Here is a 21,550-nt window from a genome sequence, read left to right on the forward strand (position 1 = left end):
ATTATATACGTACGTATATATTTTTTTAATAATACTTTTGTTTTCCGTACACGCCTTAAAGACTCTTTAAAATACACATATTTTAAGATGCAAATATACAATACACGTATTGTACACGTACCTAATATATATAAACTCTTGCAAACCACAGTTAAATCATTTCTTTCTTTTTTAAATGTTTGGTGCTTAAATATATATGATCCACCAAATTATCCCAAAGGACTCTACTTTGAAAAAAAATAATTATCTGACTTGTTTTTATAAATTCTATTGCCTTTTGAGTACCAACTTTTTTTTTCACTGTTTGAGCACAACAGTGAATTTGTTCCCCTTGCGTTCGAATTTCATCCATCTTTCCATAAATTATAGTAACTTCGAGTAATTTACAATAAAAATTGTTCACTAGTATAACAATTTGAGAATACATACATGACGATACAACATCTTTGTCATGAAGCTAGCTACTCTACAAAGTATATTAACAATGTAAAATGAGTACACAAAGAATAATGGTTAAAGATTGACAACTTGTGAGGGTGGGATTCTGGATGATAATGTACAAAAGAATCCGCCCTATCTGCTTCTGTTGGATGACAATTGACAATTCTAGTGTACATAAACAACTCCGCTAATTGATCAAAGCGGGTTAGAATAGATTCTGATATACAGAATGCCTGGCTAACTCTCACATGTCAAAAATATGCTTTTGGTTCCGTTTCCACCAAGGTGCGACTCGATGTGACTCAGTGTGACTCGGTGTGGCGACACCTGACCAGACCCACATTCATACAAAAAAACACCGGCGAGGTCTGGTTTCGGTATTTGGATGATTCTTGAACACAATTTCTGAGGCATGCTTTCTTTACACTATTGTCTCTTGTATTTGGCTTTCAGCTTCCACAAGAACCCTAGTATCTCTGTATATGAGGGATCAGTGCGGCTGAGTGGTTTGCAAGAGTTTATATGATCCGTTGAGTCTAATACCTGTTCCAAAATTACAAAATTAACGACAAAAATGGAACAGACATGTAGAATATGGAACAGTTACTGTTGGAAGAAAGTTAGTCTATACACCTAAACTAATCTCATTCATGGTTGACCAAAAAAAAAAAAATCTCATTCATGTCTCATTTCAATGCTTTAGCTCATTATAAATAATTTTTCGGAAAATGATCTCAACTTTTTTGAAGTGATTTATAGTTGTCCACAATCATACTTACAACGAGTTCACCGAATCCGGGATATGCTGATTCAATTGGTACAATTTCCATTCGGAAGGCCCATCCTCCATAACCTTCAACAATTGGAGTTACCTTGGTCTGCAAAAAGAGTTACTGCCTAATTATCAAGCTCACAAAGACACACATTGACACAAAGAACAGCTACATTACTTTGGACTACCTCACAGAAACTGAGGACATCAAGCAGCCCCTTCTTGTGAAGGTGGCGGATATAGTCATTAAGCTCTACTAATCTTGGAGACCCACTTCTTAGCTCTCCTATCTTAGAAACATCAACAAGTAATTAACATTAATATGATAAGAATTGCTGGTTGTAAATATTGAGAACCAACGATTTGGTTAAAACTTCTTGGTTGTAAAGATCATGTACTAACAGTTGGTGCTGGACGAAACACCAGTCCCATCCTCCAAGGCATGTCTGCAAGTTTGCTTCCAAAATGTGGGCAGCTATAGAAAACCTGAAACCAGCATAAAACACCAGAGTTATTATATAAAAATGATAGTTAATAGGCGAGAAAAGAACTGCAGTGTAAGTGAAATATTTAATTATAGAGTGTCACTTACAACTCCTTTGGTGTTTTTCACAAGGTTATCGAGATTATCTGATTTTGCTTTGTGCAGCATCTGCTTAACAACCAGACCTCCCATGCTGCAAAGAAGAGAAAGCTGGTACATTATTGCATTAAAATATAAAACTACCTATAAAATAAATTCTCTAAAAACTTAGTAATAAAAAAGATGCTGTGAACTATAAACAAACTTCAAGTCATGTTTCCTCCATACCCTTTTTAACAAAAAATCAAAAATCAAAACCCGATACCTGCTCAACTTTTGACCACCTTGTATAATCAACTCATGAAACTCATAGCTAGAGAATAAATGCCAGTTCAAAATCCCAACCCCTTGCGAATAGCTACCATAAAATAACTGATCCCAGCCCCATTACATAACATAGTATGGCAAACAAATAATAGAATAAATTGGAGAACATCTTGAAGGATGAACTGCCGACGCCTATCTGAAAGTAAGACCGAGCACATAGTAGAGCATGCCAAAATAAAGAATAATATTGTGTTATTTACTGCAATAAACTTCGAAGGGGAGAAAAGGAAGACAATTCTAAAATATCCTTGGATTGTAAGACACTGTAGCATGCATAACCACATTTGGTGTTTGCCGGAAGGCTTATTTAAAATTAAAATATTTCCTGCAGCACCTGCTTCTTTTAGTTTTCATTTTTTTGGGGATATCGGAAAACTTTATAACAGCACACAAGACCTCTCAGACATCCTTAAATCAGTCAAAGGCCAGAACCCAAAACTGAAAAGAAGATGCAACAGATGCAAGAAAAGACGAGTATCATCTAAACACACGAAAGAGAACCACATACAAAACTTAAAAAATATGATGACTAATGTATGAGAAAACCAAAATTGACACACAAGCAGCGACAGGTTCATGCACGCACAAGCAACACTTTACAGACCTGTGAGTCACGAAAACAACAGGGCGATTCCCAATACCTGCAGAAACAAGCTTCTCTAACAGCATTGAGCTAACTTCCTGCACAATTTAAAAACAAAACATGATAATGGGAAATTGCAAAAAGTGAATAACATCTACACCAGTTGATTACTATTGTTGACCCATCCATATATGATTGCCCAAAATTAACTTGTAGCATAAAACCATACAAATGAATAAACTCCTTAACTCCTAGGAATGAACAGAATGCCATCAACACCTTATAGAAATCCTCAATTGTCAGCCAAAAGCACTGACCTGAAGAGGCAGGCTAGCGCCAGACCATTGTGTTAGATTTGTCTGCATAAAACATTCAAACTAAGAGTTAGATGCCAATGAGGGGGCCAGCCTACAAAAGAAACAAAAACCATTGGACCTTCCAAGGGATGGGATGAAGTGTATGGAGAGGCAACCAGTCATTTTAAATTCTTAGAAAACAAAACATTTTATACAACTATCACCAGAACAAACCTTGTACTTAAGGCTAAACATACGCGCTTGAGGGAAGTCAGCTGAAAGCCATTCACCTGGCCAGAATGTTCCAAGCTTTCCTGCTTCCTGATCAATCTTCTCTACTAAGCCAGATTTAGTGGATGACTTATCCTCGGAGATGCGCCAAGTCTTATATGGCCCTCCACGGAGACCATGGACAAAAACGACATCCAGAAGAGGAGGCTCCCTTGTGCCTGCGCCACTGTGAGATGCATCCACAGAACTGGATATGTTAACATCATTTGAAAATCTGGGGACAGACCTATCCTCACCATCAAGAGAACTAGCTTCATCCGAAGAGGATGCATCCATTTGAACAGTGTGTTGATCGTTATTTTCAGGACAAGTCCAATGGGGTAGTTCAGGATTAATTAAAAATATCATGTCATCATACCGGGGACAATTTTTGTTTCCATTTGCAATACCAGAATCAGGAATGTCATCATTTGCAGAATCTCTATTAATTTGGCGACCGCAAAATAAATTTATAAGTGTTGCTCTAGCATAACTTTGTGTTTTGAGATCACTGCAACCTGAGATCCCACCGTTAGCACAATCCTCAAGCCATTTACACCAAGTTTCATCTGCTATGATGATTTTCTGGACTTTCGGAAGTTGAGAGAGGATAGTTAACAACCTTGCTGCATGCCTGCGGATGTGAGCTGTAGGTGGAACCCGGACACTAGATGGATCATTACTTTCTGAAATAGATGATTCTCCAGGTACATTTGAGGGTCGCTCTTGTGCCTCAAGCGTCTTAGAAGCATCATACACTTCTATGGCAGCAAGTTTCTCATAATCATCACGTAACAAAAACCGTCTCAACAAACATAAAACCCCAAAATCTGTTATTTTCTCCTGATATAAAGAATCATCAGCACAAACTTCAGTCAGTGCTTTGATTCCCTTCAGGGTTGCCATTGCAGAATCTGCCACATTAACCTTAGGCACACTATCTTTCTTTAGAGTTTTAAATGTCCCAGAAAAAGGTTCCGTGGAAAGAAGATCTGCCAGTGGAAATGTATCAACAGAATTGGTGGTTGTTCCAAGCGCATTTCCTGCTAGATTAACAACAGCTGCCACTAACTGGTTAGTACTCTGCGCAGCGGAAAGCATGTTCGCCTGATCAATTTGAGTCTGCAAAAGTTATTTGGCCTCAGGAATTGTGGAAAAGAAATTAATGTCAACTGAACATTCTAAACGCAACTACAAGAAAGATATTAGACTTGGAATGGTGTAAGGATAAAGAAAAATTGGATACAACATTCTAAAAGGTACAAAAGAATAATGGGAAAGGGAAAAAAGTATCCTGACCTTCACTTTGACAGAACTAGGCTGAGTGGTTCCTTTAGTTGATGATGCCTTTTTGGAAGCCATAATTTCTGTAAGCAGAATAGCTAACCATCCTTGAGAAATCGGTACAGAATATGGTCCATTGTCTTCGAGAATGCGAGAAAGGATTCTTATAGCTGACAAACGTATAGCGTCAGAGGAAGATTTTCCAAAAACCCAAGGTAGCAATACAGCAGACCACCTGTGACCCTCTTCAAGAGGTAAATTCAAGTCCCCAGTACAAAGCAATTCCAATGCTTTTGCTAATGTTTCTTGCACATGATTATGCTTCATAGTTCGCTTAGCAGTGTCTCTCAATGGATGAAGACCCTTTTCCATAACTATCTTTTGTGCTCCCGGGCTTTTCTCAACAGAAACCAAGAATGCTGACAAAGCCACCCGAGCCAAAGGAATGTCTTCATTTTTAGTTGCCTGAGATGCAGTAGAAAGAAGACTGGAACTCCAATCAGAAACAGAATCACTCAAAGGTATATTCTGATCCTCTAATAGCAAGCGAGCCACCAAACTCCCATGCCATTTTACTGATCTCTCAGGCGCCATTAAAGCAGTCATGACAGCTTGCCCATCTGCATCCAATTCCTGTATGCGTGATCTATTCACATCTGATGCCATCGCCCAGTTAGCCAATGCCCATGCAGCAAAAGGAACAGCAACATGTTGACAATTCAAATCATCCCAGAGCCCAGGAACAACAGCAGAAGACAAATTGCTTTGTGCTAGTGAACTGTCATGCTTATTTTGCAGGACAAGACTTTGTGTAGTAAGCCTTGTTAATCCCAAATCACTAGTATCAGAACTCCCCAGCTTCACAACGGGATGTGTTCTTGATAGGCCTAAAACTGATGTACCCCCAAGAACCTTAATACCAATCCCCTTTATTCCACTGTCACCGTCTTCATCATCTTCATTTTCATGTGACTCATCCAAACGCATGCCACCGTCTTCAATAACTTCAATGGCAGCTGCTATATCCCGTGTTTCAGCATTCCCTGACAGGGATGGCTTAAAAGACACCTTTTCTATACTATCACAGTTGGATGTGACGATATCCATAATGGCAGCTACAAGCATGCTCCTGCCTTTCAAATTTTCAGAAACATCGAGTGAACTATGTCTTGAACGCTGCTTCCATAGAAATTCCATTGGTTAATGGTAAAACAAGACCAAATGCATCAACAAACTCAGTTGTGAAGCTTGAATGATGTTAAAAGAAAAATAAATAAAAATCATAGCCATACTCATTGGAATTGCCTCAGAGCATATTTATATCTAAAGCATACGAATTGTCTTTATCACCATGAAAACAAACTCAATGGCAAAAACGCAAATGCTAAAATCAAAGCCTTATAGGTTCAGTTGTGAAGCTCGAATGATGGTAAAAGGAAGATTGCCTCAGAGCAAGTTTCTATCTAAAGCATACGAATTGTCTTTATCACCTTGAAAACAAACTCAATGGCAAAAACGCAAACGCTAAAATCAACGCCTTAGAGGTTCAGTGCGAATTTTCCCTAATCGCAATAATTCAACTCTCCAATATTCAGTTAATTGATTGCCTAATCGATTGTCCATAACTTACAAATGAAATTCCAGAGACGAATCGAGAAAGCTCACCTTTTTAGACGGCTGAGGCTGGCACGAGAAAATGAACCTCAAGAGATTAGGAACAGCGCCAGGCCTGCCGAGCACGGCTGGGGACACATTAGGATCGGCGATCAAGAAGGCAAGAGCCCTGGCCGACTCGACCTGGGTCCCACACCCATCTCTAGGGACCGCCACCGACTCGAGCAGCCAATCAACAACGGCGCCACCTCCAGCCCCAACAATGGCGGCCCTGCGGCTGGCATTGGCAGCGGCGATGTCCGCAAGGAGAGCTGCAACACGAAGCTCGAAGCCAGAGCGGACCTCGTGGTTGGCAGAGGACAAGACGGAGCTGAGAGAGTGCCAGAGGACGGAGGCGGCGACGCCCGTCTGTTTGGCGTGATGGAGAAGTCTTCTGAAGGACTCGGTGGATTTGAGGACGGCGTGTCGGACGCTGTCGTAGAGAGGGTTGTACGGCTTGTCGTCGGAGTCGGTGGCGACGAGGACGTACGAGGCGATCAGGGCGGAGGCAAATGTGGCGGAGAGGGCAATGGCGGCGGTGCGAGGGAGAGTTGAGGCGTTGGGGAGAGGAGAGAGAGGGTTTAAGCGGCGGTGGAGGATTGGCAGTGGCTGTGTGACTTGATTGGAATTTTGGAGATTGTTGAGGGGTTCGTTGGGGTTTCCGGAAGCGGAAGAGGAAAATGAAGGGCCATGATTATGGCGACGACGGTGATGAGGGAAGAGGTAGTGGCAGTAGCGACGGGTTCTGTAACAGAGGCGGAGGATCATTTTGGAATTGTGGATTGGGGATTCCGGGGAATGATAGGTCTGTTTGGGGGAAAAGAAAATCAAGAGAAAAAGGGATTGAAGAGAAGAGTGAAGTTGGGAGGAGGGAGGCTTTCCATGGCGGGAGGAAATTTGGCGATTTATACGGGAAGTGTGAGTATAAAAAAGGAGTTGGGAGACGGTAAGAAGGGTCTACAAATGACGAATTTCTTGTGGGATATGCGAACCTCTACCTTAATTAACGGTATGGGCCTCAAAATCAGGCCTGAAAATCAGGCCTCAAAATTGGGCCTGGTCTAGGCCCAGCCCAGCTGGGTGAAGAACCTGTGCCCCTTGTGGGCTGCTAGATGGAGCCTGGCCTGGTTTATAGTCCCCAAGTAATTGAATGTTGGTAACAGAGAGAGAGAGAGAGAGAGAGGCGGGGAATTTTCTATATCTCTACTGGCAGAAGAATGGTACAAATTACTTGGGTGCATGAAAAATCTCTAGTGTTGAAACAAATTACCTGAAAAGTTTTCTGACGTATGCATCAAACCATTTGCGGTTCAAGTAAGCTTGAATGACCAAGTCATATTAAAATTGGATAAGTTCTGTTGCAGATTACATGTTTCATATTTATGTGTAACAAGAAGTTGTGAGACATGGCGATCAATGGGTCAAGCTGATTGTTGAATTGGCTTTTGGCATATATATATGACCAAATGGTCTAGTCAGATTGTATTTCTATCTTTTTTGTGTGCTGTTGAATGAATAAAAAGAGGCGGCACGATTCAATGATTATTTCCCCCGCCGGATACAGAACAGTCCAAATTCGAAATCACAATCTATAATTTTTTAATATATGATTAAATTAATTCTTTGAATTTCGCTTCTGTTTCATGTTTATCCATTATTTTATTAATTTAATGGTCCCAAATCACCCCAGGTCAATATCTCATGCAGGAAGAACTCTTCATAATACGCAAGAGCCTCAAGGATATAGGAGTTTTAATTTTCTTGTGTTACACATGCCTATATACAAAATATGATTATAACTAAATTAATTGTGATTAACACAGTTGAATAGCTGAGCTGACGGATCATCATCTTCAACGTTATGGGCTTCTGTTGTTTCCTGGAAAATGCGTAATTATGCACCAGCAAGTTAAGTATTAGAGGCTATAAATAGCAACGCTAAATCTCTCAAAATGGGAACACAGAACCAACCCAAGAACTCTCTAGCTACTTATTCTTTGATTTGTTCTCTTAAGTCTTCTCATTAGCCTACAACACAGAACCAACCCAAGAACTCTCTAGCTACTTATTCTTTGATTTGTTCTCTTAAGTCTTCTCATTAGCCTACAAAGTTCATCCATCAGAAACCTCTCTTTCTCTCTCTCTCATCTCAATGGAAAGAACCGACAGTATCGTAGTTCCCCCAAGATATGGAAAGATGATCACAATTCTCAGCATCGATGGCGGCGGCATAAGAGGGCTTATCCCCGCAACCATCCTCTCTTTCCTCGAATCCGAACTTCAGGTATTATATAGTCTTCATTTTTTAGGTTTAGTGTCACTTCTCTTCAGTTTGTTCGAAGAGGTCTAAAATTCGAATCTCTTTTCCTCTAATTTATATTAATGTTTTTGATGTTTTGCAGAAGCTGGACGGTGAGGATGCAAGAATCGCCGACTACTTTGATGTGGTTGCAGGAACAAGCACAGGTGGTCTTGTGACGGCCATGCTCACAACCCCAAATGAGAAAGACCGCCCACTGTTTTCTGCCAAAGATATTAGCGACTTTTACATGAATCACTGCCCTAAAATCTTCCCCCAAAAGAAGTACGTACTAATCCATAATTAATAAATATGTGGATATATATTTTTCACAGTATAAATAACTTTTGCTTCAATGTTTTGGACGACAGGTTTCCTTTGTTTCGTTATACTAGAAAGATCATCAAAGCTCTGACAGGACCAAAATACGATGGCAAGTATCTACATGGCTTGATTAGGCAAAAACTGGGCGACAAAAAGATGCACCAAACATTGACTAATGTTGTCATTCCCACATTTGACATCAAGAATCTCCAGCCCACTGTCTTCTCCAGCTTTAGGGTGCTTCATCACTTCTTCATCATGTCTAATTATAAATAATTAAGAAAATTACCTATATAATAATCTAACATGTGCTCTATTTGGTTGACCAGGTAAGGCATAAGCCAAGCTATGATGCCTTGCTCTCTGACGTATGCATTGGAACCTCAGCAGCACCAACTTTTCTTCCAGCTCATTATTTTGAAACCAAGGACGAATTTGGACAAACTAGAGAATTTAACCTCATAGATGGTGGCATAGCTGCAAATAATCCAGTGCGTATTATAATTAAATGATCCATTAATATTAGTATTAATGTACTAATAGTAATAGAGTATCCTCTTCTCATATTATCATACTGTTAATTTGAACCATTTTGAATGTGAAGTTCAGAGTCTAACAACGCAACATATACAAACGAGTAATTAAATAGTATGTAAAGAGAATATTTTACTATATATATGTAAGGTCCAGTAAACTTGATGTTAAACACTTTTGCTTGCCCTTGCAGACTTTACTTGCTATTTGTGAAGTAACAAACGAAATAAAGAAGGCGAATCCGGACTTCTTTCCTGTGAAACCAGTGGACTATGGACGATTTCTGGTGATATCATTAGGAACTGGCACATCAAAAGCTGAAGTGAAATACAATGCACCTACTGCAGCCAAATGGGGCCTCTTGAACTGGTTAACCAGCGGTGGCTCCACCCCAATCATCAATGTGTTCAGTCAAGCAAGTGCCGATATGGTTGATCTTCACCTTTCTGGAGTTTTCCAAGCCCTCCACTCAGAGGATTACTATCTTCGAATTCAGGTACTCTTTAATGAAAAAGAAAAACATCTTATTTAAGGATGGTAATCTAATTTCTTATGATAATTAGATTAGGGTTACATATTTATATTGACTTGTATGTGTACGCAGGACGACACGCTTCGTGGGACGGTGTCTTCTGTGGATGTAGCCACAAAGAAGAACTTGTCCCGTCTTGTCACAGTTGGAGAAGGCCTATTGAAAGAACGAGTTTCCAGGGTTAATTTGGACAGTGGCAGGTTTGAGGCTTCTGATCGTGAGACAAATGAAGAGGCTCTTAGAAGGTATATATATATATCACACAGTTATCTAAATCCACATGCATAATATATATATAGACATAGTAATTAATTAATGGAAAGGTTTAACTTTAACTTAATTATAATTTGCAGGGTTGCAAAACTGCTCTCTGAGGAGAGGCGTCTTCGCCAAGAAACGTTGAATGATGGGCTTGCTTCAAGCTCCCACTGATATATATTACCCTATGATCGATCCAATTCCAAGTATATAAACAACTATTGATTCTTTCATTTAGAATCGTTTGGAAAATTGTAAAATGTTGTAAGGTCAAGTGTATGGGGGCTAAATGATCCCATCATACCTTGATCCCTTCTTTTAATATTGTGTGTGTTTGAATAAATCCCTGGTGGGATATCAATGTAGATAGATGTATACATATACATTCTTTCTTTCAAATTCTTTTGGTTGTGGAACATCAATAAAAACATTTTATTTTCGTATTATTGTTATTATCTCTACACCATCCTTAATTATAATCGTTTAAAGTATATAAATAAAGGAATAAAGAGTTTGTAATTTACCTAGTTAAGAATAGTTATCCATACACCCACCAATGTCCTGTATTCGAATCTTCGCTACTAGTTAATTTTTTTTTTTTTTGGGTCCAAAAATCTTCCCTCCCCATTATAATATGTATAATAAAAAGTTAAAAAAGAAAAAAAGAAAAAAGAAAAAAAAAGGGAGTTGTAAGATGATATATGAAGAGTCTACACCAATGTCCTGTGTTGAATGATAAAGGGCTCGGACTTGGGATGGGAATTTTCTTAGTCAAAGTCCTGTGCATGGTAGTTTCCAGCGCAGTAATCTTGGTCCAATTAACTCAACACAAAGTTATCGAAACAAAATTGTTCACATATTTTTAGAAGTTTTTTCGAATAATTAATAAAGAAGGTTTAAAGACTACTTGAGGAGCGTTCATAAATTTTTTTTTATAAAAAAAACCAACATGAGGAGATCAAGGAGGGTGAAATTGGAATTACATGTATATATATGAGTTAAGTTTTGGGTTAACATCAAACGCTCGTATTTAGGGAATGATGATTTGACTATCAATAACAAAACAAGTTATACTAATCGTTGATAGAAATTAAGCTATTAATGTTGAAACAAATAATTATTTCGAAAGTTCTGTTAGCCTAAGTTATAACCCAGAACAATCTAGGGCAAGGATGATGTGGCATTGTCTTCTTCATCAAGCTGAGGGAGGATGATCAATTCTTCACGAATTAATCTCTTCGCTTGATCGGTGCTTTTTCTGGAGTTTAATATTATTCAGTGGTAAAATATGGCGGCATGACAGAAACAGAAAGTTTATGTAAAATCCCATGAGGTTTACAACAACCTATAAATTAATACTCATTTTCTGGCGTTTCATTCATCATTTATACTCTATTCTTGGCGATTAGCTAACCGTACACGGTAGCATGCAATCTTATCTCCAAAACAAAAACTCTTCAAAAGTTCAAAAAGTAAGAAACATTCTCATATATTATGTACTCAACTTTCATTTTGGTCAATTTAGTTTGTCATGATTTAACCCTATGTATTTTACTAATGCACTTTCCCATATTTTTCATGAAAATTGAATGTGAAAGGCATGTTTTGGTGTTTTTACAACCCAAGAAGTACTGCAATTTACCCTCATATATGTCGCTCGTGAGCTAATTGTGTAAATAAAATTTGACAAAATTAAGTCATTGTGTATGAATTGTAACAATTAGTGAACTACATGTAAAATCACGACAACTGAAAGTACGCATATGGACTAATTACTTCCCTCAAGCTCAAGGGTGGATCCATGCTTGGGTTAGAGTGGGCTACTCTAACCTAGTGTTGACTTTGGAGAGAGACAAATTAGGTTTAGTTGTGTAAGCTAAATTCAGAAAAATTAATTAATAGCCCATCACTTTTTCTAGAAAGCAGCCCACATCTACAACCAAATACTTTTAATACTTCAATTACTAATTTCTCTCTCTCTCTCTCTCTCTCTCTCTCTCTCTCTCTCTCTCTCTCTCTCTCTCTCTCTCCTCTTTGGTTTATTCAGCTTTTGATTTGGCTCAAATAACGTTTATATGTATCTCTCTCTCTCTCTGTTTTTTTTTTTTGGAATTTATTGATGTTGCTTCTTTTGGAAATATTGAAATATGGACTCTTCTTAACTAAACCACTTTGCTGACCCAAAGTCCTTGAGCTTCAAATTGTTCTTTGTCTAAACCACTCTGCTAGCTCAAATAATGTTTAATGAATTCTGAAAATAGTTTTTAATATGAAGGAAATATACAAGATTAGTGAAAAAGTATACTACTCTCATTAATATGAAGGAAATATTGCTTTTGATATATATATTTGTTTAAAAATAGGGCTTATAATTGATCCCAACAAAAAAAAAAAAAAAAGATCACCCTTGTAAATATTCCTGGGTCCGCCATTGCTCAAGCTACATGGACTAAAATCATAACTCCTTTGGCCAATCTTATTTATCATCATCACTTACTCTCATTTGGGTGTAACACCCCGACCCCAAATTTAATTACTCAATTAAATTATTTAATTGAAATTATGAATTTACCCATGGGGTAGGGGTAATTTGGTCATTTCCTTATTCGGAGGGATTTTGGTACAACGAGTGATTTGGTTGCGTAGGTGGTACCGAGATGAGTCCATAGACACGTAGTGGGCTCGAATTGGAGTTGTAACGAGAGAGATACGATCAAAATACCCTAAGTGGCATAACCGTAATTTTAGCGAAAAAGAGTTTGATAAAAATCTCTCTCTCTCTCTCTCTCTCTCTCTCTCTCTCTCTCTCTCTCTCTCTCTCTCTCTCTCTCTCTCTCCCCTCAGGTTGCCACCACCACGTCCTTCCCCACCGGCCGGCAGAGATGACAGGACCGCCTCAATTTACAGGAACCCGAGACGAACCTGCGGAGACGGCATCACACTCACGTCGGGTTCACTCCTTCAAACTATGTCCTCTTTTACAGAGGATTTAGGGCACGAGACTTTGAAATTTGTGAGTCTTCCTATAAATTTAACATTTCCCAAAATTTCTACCTGCATAAAACATATTTTATAATCCAACCGGCAGCACGCACAATATAATCTCATGCAATTTACACAAATGGCCTCCGGCCTTCAAATGATTCTAGCAGAACTGCCACAATGTTTTTAAAATAACTTAATGTATCAAACATGCATATAACAAATTCAAAATCTATTTATGCACATCTTCACTCACTCAGTCCACAGGACAAGCCTCAACTCAACTAAGTTTCGGGACCAACAACGAGGTCCGAACCAATCTCAATAAGACCACCTAAGTGGAGTCTAATATGTGGCTGCACCTAGTAATTTCAAGCTGCCTACGTACCCTACTAAGGGATCAAGCCACACGTAGTTTTTCGTATCAATCATGGCTCCTAATATCAATAAACCATTACAGCCATACAAATTCATACATTCTAGGATTTATCCATCACAACACACCAAACACAATCATATCTCCTCTCATACGTCAGGACGCACCCGGCCACGATGAGTGTCAACTGCCGGCTAATCCTAAAGATCGTGCGACCTCACACTGGGCTGGCTACATTCTCACCAGCCCGCACACAATCATATCTCCTCTACGGCTAATCCAAAGACGCATGCGACCTCAACACGACTGGCTACATTTCACCACCAGCACACAATCATATCTCCTCATACGTCGGGATGCACCGCCACGATGGGGTGTCAACACGCCGCTAATCCAAAAGACGCGTGAGACCTCCGCTTTGGGCGATTATATTCTCACCACCATCGATTATTCACTTTGGGCTGGCTACATTCTCACTAGCCGCACGGGTTTAAAGGCCTCAATATAATCACAATATTGGTGCACGTGGGGTAGTGCGTGTAACTGTAAACTAACATTCGATCCCTTTATATACCTTTATACATCCACACAATTAAATATATAATATATAATTTCTAATCTTATATAAACCTCTACCAATAAAACATTCCATAAACTCCCCCATTTAAATTCATCAATTTATGAATAATATATATATAGACATAGTAATTAATTAATGGAAAGGTTTAACTTAAACTTAATTATAATTTGCAGGCACTGGCGGACCCAGAATTTTTTAGCGGAGGTGCAATATTGACTAAATATGAAAATGGTTTTTCGGAATAATCATTTTCTCAAGACAATTTTTGGCGGCTTTTATTCCTTATACATCAAATAAGAAAACTTGATTTTATGGGATTTTAGTATGAAGTATATATTGACTTAATGGGCCATCATTTTTAGCCTAAATCGTATTTTGCACTAAAACCGAATTTTCATATTTTGATTTGGTGGGAATTTGATTTTTAGTATTTTTATTTGAATCCAAATGGGGGGTACTTCCTTATTTACATTGTAAACTTAAGTAAATGGAGTAATATAAAAATAAATAAAAGTAAAAAAACAAAGACATTTACTTAAATGTTGAAAATGAAAATAAGGTAATCTGTACACCAGTTGAGTAAAGGGACAATTTGAAGCACCTACAATGGTTTTTCCGACGAAAGGAGGTGCAGCTGCACCTCCTTGCGCCTTAATAGATCCGCCCCTGTTTGCAGGGTTGCAAAACTACTCTCTGAGGAGAAGCGTCTTCGCCAAGAAACGTTGAATGATGGGCTTGCTTCAAGCTCCCACTGATATATAATACCCTATGATCGATCCAATTCCAAGTATATAAACAACTATTGATTCTTTCATTTAGAATCGTTTGGAAAATTGTAAATTGTTGTAAGGTCAAGTGTATGGGGCTAAATGATCCCATCATACCTTGATCCCTTCTTTTAATATTGTGTGTGTTTGAATAAATCCCTGGTGGGATATCAATGTAGATAGATGTATACATATACATTCTTTCTTTCAAATTCTTTTGGTTGTGGAACATCAATAAAAACATTTTATTTTCGTATTATTGTTATTATCTCTACACCATCCTTAATTATAATAGTTCAAAGTATATAAATAAAGGAATAAAGAGTTTGTAATTTACGTAGTTAAGAATAGTTATCCATACACCCACCAATGTCCTGTATTCGAATCTTCGCTACTAGTTAATTTTTTTTTTTTTTTTTTTGGGTCCAAAAATCTTCCTTCCCCATTATAATTTGTATAATAATAATTTTTTTAAATTTTTAAAAAGGGAGTTGTAAGATGATATATGAAGAGACTACACCAATGTCCTGTGTTGAATGATAAAGGGTTCGGACTTGGGATGAGAATTTTCTTAGTCAAAGTCCTGTGCATGGTAGTTTCCAGCGCAGTAATCTTGGTCCAATTAACTCAACACAAAGTTATCGAAACAAAATTGTTCACATATTTTTAGAAGTTTTTTCGAATAATTAATAAAGAAGGTTTAAAGACTACTTGAGGAGCGTTCATAAATTTTTTTTTATAAAAAAAACCAACATGAGGAGATCAAGGAGGGTGAAATTGGAATTACATGTATATATATGAGTTAAGTTTTGGGTTAACATCAAACGCTCGTATTTAGGGAATGATGATTTGACTATCAATAACAAAACAAGTTATACTAATCGTTGATAGAAATTAAGCTATTAATGTTGAAACAAATAATTATTTCGAAAGTTCTGTTAGCCTAAGTTATAACCCAGAACAATCTAGGGCAAGGATGATGTGGCATTGTCTTCTTCATCAAGCTGAGGGAGGATGATCAATTCTTCACGAATTAATCTCTTCGCTTGATCGGTGCTTTTTCTGGAGTTTAATATTATTCAGTGGTAAAATATGGCGGCATGACAGAAACAGAAAGTTTATGTAAAATCCCATGAGGTTTACAACAACCTATAAATTAATACTCATTTTCTGGCGTTTCATTCATCATTTATACTCTATTCTTGGCGATTAGCTAACCGTACACGGTAGCATGCAATCTTATCTCCAAAACAAAAACTCTTCAAAAGTTCAAAAAGTAAGAAACATTCTCATATATTATGTACTCAACTTTCATTTTGGTCAATTTAGTTTGTCATGATTTAACCCTATGTATTTTACTAATGCACTTTCCCATATTTTTCATGAAAATTGAATGTGAAAGGCATGTTTTGGTGTTTTTACAACCCAAGAAGTACTGCAATTTACCCTCATATATGTCGCTCGTGAGCTAATTGTGTAAATAAAATTTGACAAAATTAAGTCATTGTGTATGAATTGTAACAATTAGTGAACTACATGTAAAATCACGACAACTGAAAGTACGCATATGGACTAATTACTTCCCTCAAGCTCAAGGGTGGATCCATGCTTGGGTTAGAGTGGGCTACTCTAACCTAGTGTTGACTTTGGAGAGAGACAAATTAGGTTTAGTTGTGTAAGCTCAATTCAGAAAAATTAATTAATAGCCCATCACTTTTTCTAGAAAGCAGCCCACATCTACAACCAAATACTTTTAATACTTCAATTACTAATTTCTCTCTCTCTCTCTCTCTCTCCCCTCTTTGGTTTATTCAGCTTTTGATTTGGCTCAAATAACGTTTATATATATATATATATATATCTCTCTCTCTCTTTGTTTTTTTTGTTTTTGTTTTTGTTTTTTTTTTTGGGGAATTTATTGATGTTGCTTCTTTTGGAAATATTGAAATATGGACTCTTCTTAACTAAACCACTTTGCTGACCCAAAGTCCTTGAGCTTCAAATTGTTCTTTGTCTAAACCACTCCGCTAGCTGAAATAATGTTTAATGAATTCTGAAAATAGTTTTTAATATGAAGGAAATATACAAGATTAGTGAAAAAGTATACTACTCTCATTAATATGAAGGAAATATTGCTTTTGATATATATATTTGTTTAAAAATAGGGCTTATAATTGATCCCAACAAAAAAAAGAAGAAAAAAGATCACCCTTGTAAATATTCCTGGGTCCGCCATTGCTCAAGCTACATGGACTAAAATCATAACTCCTTTTGGCCAATCTTATTTATCATCATCACTTACTCTTATTTGGGTGTAACACCCCGACCCCAAATTTAATTACTCAATTTAATTATTTAATTGAAATTACGAATTTACCCTTGGGGTAGGGGTAATTTGGTCATTTCCTTATCCGGAGGGATTTTGGTACAACGAGTGATTTGGTTGCGTAGGTGGTACCGAGATGAGTCCATAGATACGTAGTGGGCTCGAATTGGAGTTGTAACGAGAGAGATACGATCAAAATACCCTAAGTAGCATAACCTGTAATTTTAGCGAAAAAGAGTTTGATAAAAATCTGGTTCTCTCTCTCTCTTCTCTCTCTCTCTCTCTCTCTCCCCCTCCGCGCTCTCTCTCTCCTCTGTCTCAAAACCCCCTCTCATTTGTAGCAGCCGGTTCCAGTTTGCCACCACCACGCCCTTCCCCAGCTCGCGCCCGGCAGAGATGAGACCGCCTCAATTTCCCGGAACCCGAGACAAACCTCGAGGAGGCCCCGGCATCACACTCACGCCGGGTTCACTCCTTCAAACTATGTCATCTTTTACTAGAGATGATTTAGGTACGAGACTTTCTGCTGAAATTTGTGAGTCTCCCCTATAAATTTAACATTTCCCAAAATTTCTACCTGCATAAAACACATTTTATAACCCAACCGGCAGCATGCACAATATAATCTCATGCAATTTACACAAATGGTCTCCGGCCTTCAAATGATTCTAGAAGAACTGCCCATAATATTTTTAAAATAACTTAATGCATCAAACATGCATATAACAAATTCAAAATCTATTTATGCACACCTTCACTCACTCAGTTCACAGGACAAGCCTCAACTCAACCAAGTTTCGGGACCAACAACGAGGTCCGAACCAATCTCAATAAGACCACTTAAGTGAAGTCTAATATGTGGCTGCACCTAGTAACTTCAGGCTGCCTACGTACCCTACTAAGGGATCAAGCCACACGTAGTTCTTTCGTATCAATCATGGCTCCTAATATCAATAAACCATTACAGCCATACAAATTCATACATTCTAGGATTTATCCATCACAACACACCAAACACAATCATATCTCCTCTCATACGTCAGAACGCACCCGGCCACGTGTAGGTGCATCACACGCCGGCTAATCCAAAGCGCGTGCAACCTCAATCTTGGGCCTAGCTACATTATCACCAGCCCGCACACAATCATATCTCTCTTCATACGTCGGGACGCACCCCCACGTATGGGAGTGCAACACGCCGGCTAATCCAAAGGACGCGTCGACCTCCGTTTTGGGTCCGCTACATTCTCACCAGCCATCGTACTATTCACTTTGGGCATGGCTACATTCTCACCAGCCGCACGGGTTTAAAGGCCTCAACATAATCACAATATGGGGTACGTGGGGTAGTGCGTGTAGCACTGTAAACTAACATTCGATCCCTTTATATACCTTTATACATCCACACAATTAAATATATAATATATAATTTCTAATCTTATATAAACCTCAACCAATAAAACATTCCATAAACTCCCCCATTTAAATTCATCAATTTATATCCTAAACCCACAATATCCATTTAACTCAACAATGCTCAAGACCTGTCACTAAGGTCATTCTAACCCTCAAAGAAAGGTAAGACTATCTCGAAAGTCTCACGGTCAACCTAGGGTCAAACTGGCCTGCGGGGCCCACAACCTCCAAATTCTAATCCGAAAGTTCCTATGGGTTCTACAGGCTCTAGGACACATGTTCTGCAAGTTTGGTCCAGATCGGACGGTCGGATCGCTCATGATCGCATGATCGGACGGTTACTAAAACCCTAACTCTAGGGTTGGCATTTCTGGAGTATCCGGGACTCCATTTCTCGATCCTTCAAATCCTACACGATCCTAGAAATATCTAGATCAACATATATTAAATTGGAGTCAATCCAACGGTCCAAACCTATCGAACCCGGATAACCCACAATATGCGTAATCCGTTCGGGGTTCAAACGTCAACCGAATTGGGATCCGAAAGAACCCACGCGCTCATGAAAACCAGGAGATCACATCGAGACCCAAAGCCCTTTTCTACGTGCCCATGCCCCGCCACACGTCCCGGCGCGTGGGTGTCCAAAGTGATCACGGCTCAAGACTCCTACCCTAGGTAAAACACCTATTTGAGTCACTTTTGTTCTTGGGACCCAAAATATGACGAAGTGGCCGGAATCGGAGGCCAAAATCAGAAAATCTTCCATCGCTTAATCGATCTCCAAAACGCAGAAATCTCCCAAATCTAACACAGGCAGCAAGAACAACTCGAGAGGTTCAAGATCCATACGGATCGTCGGAAATGGTGGCGAACAACAACGAACGAATGGCTGGAATTTTCCTCTCGATTGGTCGGTTTTCGCAAAATCCGCGCCGTCATTGCCGGTGGCGTTGGAGAAAGTGGGGAAGGATGGCGAAGTCAAGCCGGTCATTTTGGGATCGGTCGGCCAGTGGTGGCGAGGTGGCGGTGGCCGGTGGACTCACTGCTGATCGAGGGTTTGCGACAGCCGAGAGAGAGCGCATGGAGAGAGAGAGAAATGAGGGCAAATTCTGTCTTTTAACCAAAAATCCATTTCAAAATATTTAGGATTTTGCCACTGGTGATGTTTTGCTCGTAACTTCTTCCCGATTTAAGCCCACTACGTCTCTACGGACTCATCTCGCTGTGTTCTACGCAACGGTATAGTCGAAATTCCCAAATTCCTTTCGGATAAGAAATGACCAAATTACCCCTATCCCACGGGTAAATTCATAATTTCTCTTAAATAAATTAAAATAGACAATAAATTTGGAGTCGGGGTGTTACAAGAGATACCGCTGGATTTCTGAGGAAACTTCCAGCCGCTCGTTCTCCCTTCTCTGGCCACCGTTTCTAGTGATTGAGGTATGCTTTCTCACCTATTTTTCATGATCTAGCTAATGGTTGGGTAGGATTGCATCAATTTTGAGCGTAGGATGTCTGATATTCGAATTGGATTTCAGCCAAATTTCGGGATGAGATTCCGACCACTTCCGGTCAGTTTTTGGGGTAGGTCCAAGAACAAAAGTGGTTCCAAATAGGGTGTTTTACCTAGAGTAGAGTCTTGAGTCATGATTCAGAGTTTTTCCGGTGATGGATTATCGCTTTGGACAACCACGCTGCCGTGCATGGGCTTTATGTAGCAGAGTATTTTTGTTCCAATGGGATCCTCAGGTGGTCATGAGTGCGTAGGTGTGTTCGGATCCCAATTTGGATACTGTTAGAGTTCCGAACGGATATCACATATTGCACGTTATTCGGGTTCGCTAGGTTTGAACCATTGGATAGTCCTGAGTTATAATATGTTAATCTAGACATCCTTAGAATCGTGTAGGATTCGACGGATCGTAAAACGGAGTCCCAGATACTCCGAAAATGCCAACCCTAGGGTTAGGTTTATAGTAATCGTCCGATCATGAGCGATCCGACCGTCCGATCTAGACTAAACTTGCAAGACGTGTGTCATAAACCTTGTAGAACCGATATGAACTGTCAGATTAGAATTTGGAGGTCGTGGACCCCGCGGGCCCATTTGACCAAGGTTGGGTAGTTTGACCCAGGGTTGACCGTGAGACTTCGTAGGTAGTGTTACCTTCCTAAGAAGATTAAAATGACCGTAGTGACAGGCCTTGATTGTATATTGGTTATGTGGGATTAAGATATTAGTTATGGTTCAAAATTGGGGGATTATCGCATGCTATACCGGGGTTGAGGTTTATACAATAGTGGATTTAATTTATATTTATATGTATTGGCAAGGGTATTAAAAGAGTTTAGATTGTCAGTTTGAAGTGCTATACGCACTACCCTATGTACCTTCGGATATTGACTACCCTGTGTAAGCACCGTCTTGTGATTGTGAGGTCACACCTGTCGTAGGAGTAGCCGGCGTGTTGACAGACCCTATACGTGGCGTTGGTATATCCGGCGTATAGGGAGATATGTGATATTGTGTTGAGATCACACTTGTCTTAGGAGTAGCCGGCGTGTTGACAGACCCCATACGTGGCGTTGGTATATCCGGCGTATGGGGAGATATGTGATATTGTGTTGAGGTTGCACGTGTCGTAGGAATAGCTGACGTGTGGACAGACCCCATACGTGGCGTTTGTATATCCGGTGTATGGGGAGATATGTGATATTGTGTTGAGGTCGCACGTGTCGTAGGAGTAGCCGGCGTGTTGACAGACCTCATACGTGCCGTTGGTATATCCGGCGTATGGGAAGATATGTGATATTGTGTTAAGGTCGCACGTGTCGTAGGAGTAGCCGGCGTGTTGATCCCATACGTGACATTGGTAGATCCGGCGTATGGGGAGATATGTGAGATAGTGATTGGTGAATTGTGATTTAAATTAAAAAAGGT

The 21,550-nt window shown here is 39.2% G+C and overlaps 2 protein-coding genes across 7 annotated transcripts; one reads left to right on the forward strand and one right to left on the reverse strand.

Annotated features, from left to right (window-relative positions):
• Positions 1-382: 382 nt before the first annotated feature.
• On the reverse strand, positions 383-7,164 carry LOC103320289 (alpha/beta-Hydrolases superfamily protein). 6 transcript variants are annotated; one of them, XM_008221953.3, is made up of 10 exons: positions 6,222-7,161; positions 4,572-5,732; positions 3,237-4,394; positions 3,024-3,065; positions 2,728-2,804; positions 1,806-1,890; positions 1,616-1,699; positions 1,402-1,503; positions 1,221-1,319; positions 383-984 (listed from the first exon to the last, which is right to left on the reverse strand). In XM_008221953.3, the coding sequence occupies exons 1-10, from the start codon at positions 6,975-6,977 to the stop codon at positions 868-870; spliced, it is 3,681 nt and encodes a 1,226-aa protein (XP_008220175.2). In that variant the 5' UTR covers positions 6,978-7,161; the 3' UTR covers positions 383-867. The 6 variants fall into 6 exon arrangements, 1 of the variants encoding a protein (XP_008220175.2); XR_016124523.1 differs by lacking the exons at positions 383-984; positions 1,221-1,319 and having other exon boundaries at positions 2,765-2,804; positions 6,222-7,164; XR_016124527.1 differs by lacking the exons at positions 383-984; positions 1,221-1,319; positions 1,402-1,503; positions 1,616-1,699 and having other exon boundaries at positions 2,765-2,804; positions 2,986-3,065; positions 6,222-7,164.
• A 973-nt stretch (positions 7,165-8,137) lies between these two features.
• LOC103320290 (patatin-like protein 2) lies at positions 8,138-10,602 on the forward strand. The gene is made up of 7 exons (XM_008221955.2): positions 8,138-8,493; positions 8,612-8,793; positions 8,880-9,069; positions 9,162-9,323; positions 9,560-9,862; positions 9,971-10,143; positions 10,252-10,602. Exons 1-7 carry the CDS (start codon positions 8,362-8,364, stop codon positions 10,328-10,330), a joined length of 1,221 nt encoding a protein of 406 aa, XP_008220177.2. The 5' UTR covers positions 8,138-8,361; the 3' UTR covers positions 10,331-10,602.
• Positions 10,603-21,550: the final 10,948 nt, after the last annotated feature.

Source organism: Prunus mume, linkage group LG2 (assembly GCF_029339155.1).
Source record: "Prunus mume cultivar Tortuosa linkage group LG2, ASM2933915v1, whole genome shotgun sequence".
NCBI lineage: Eukaryota > Viridiplantae > Streptophyta > Magnoliopsida > Rosales > Rosaceae > Prunus > Prunus mume.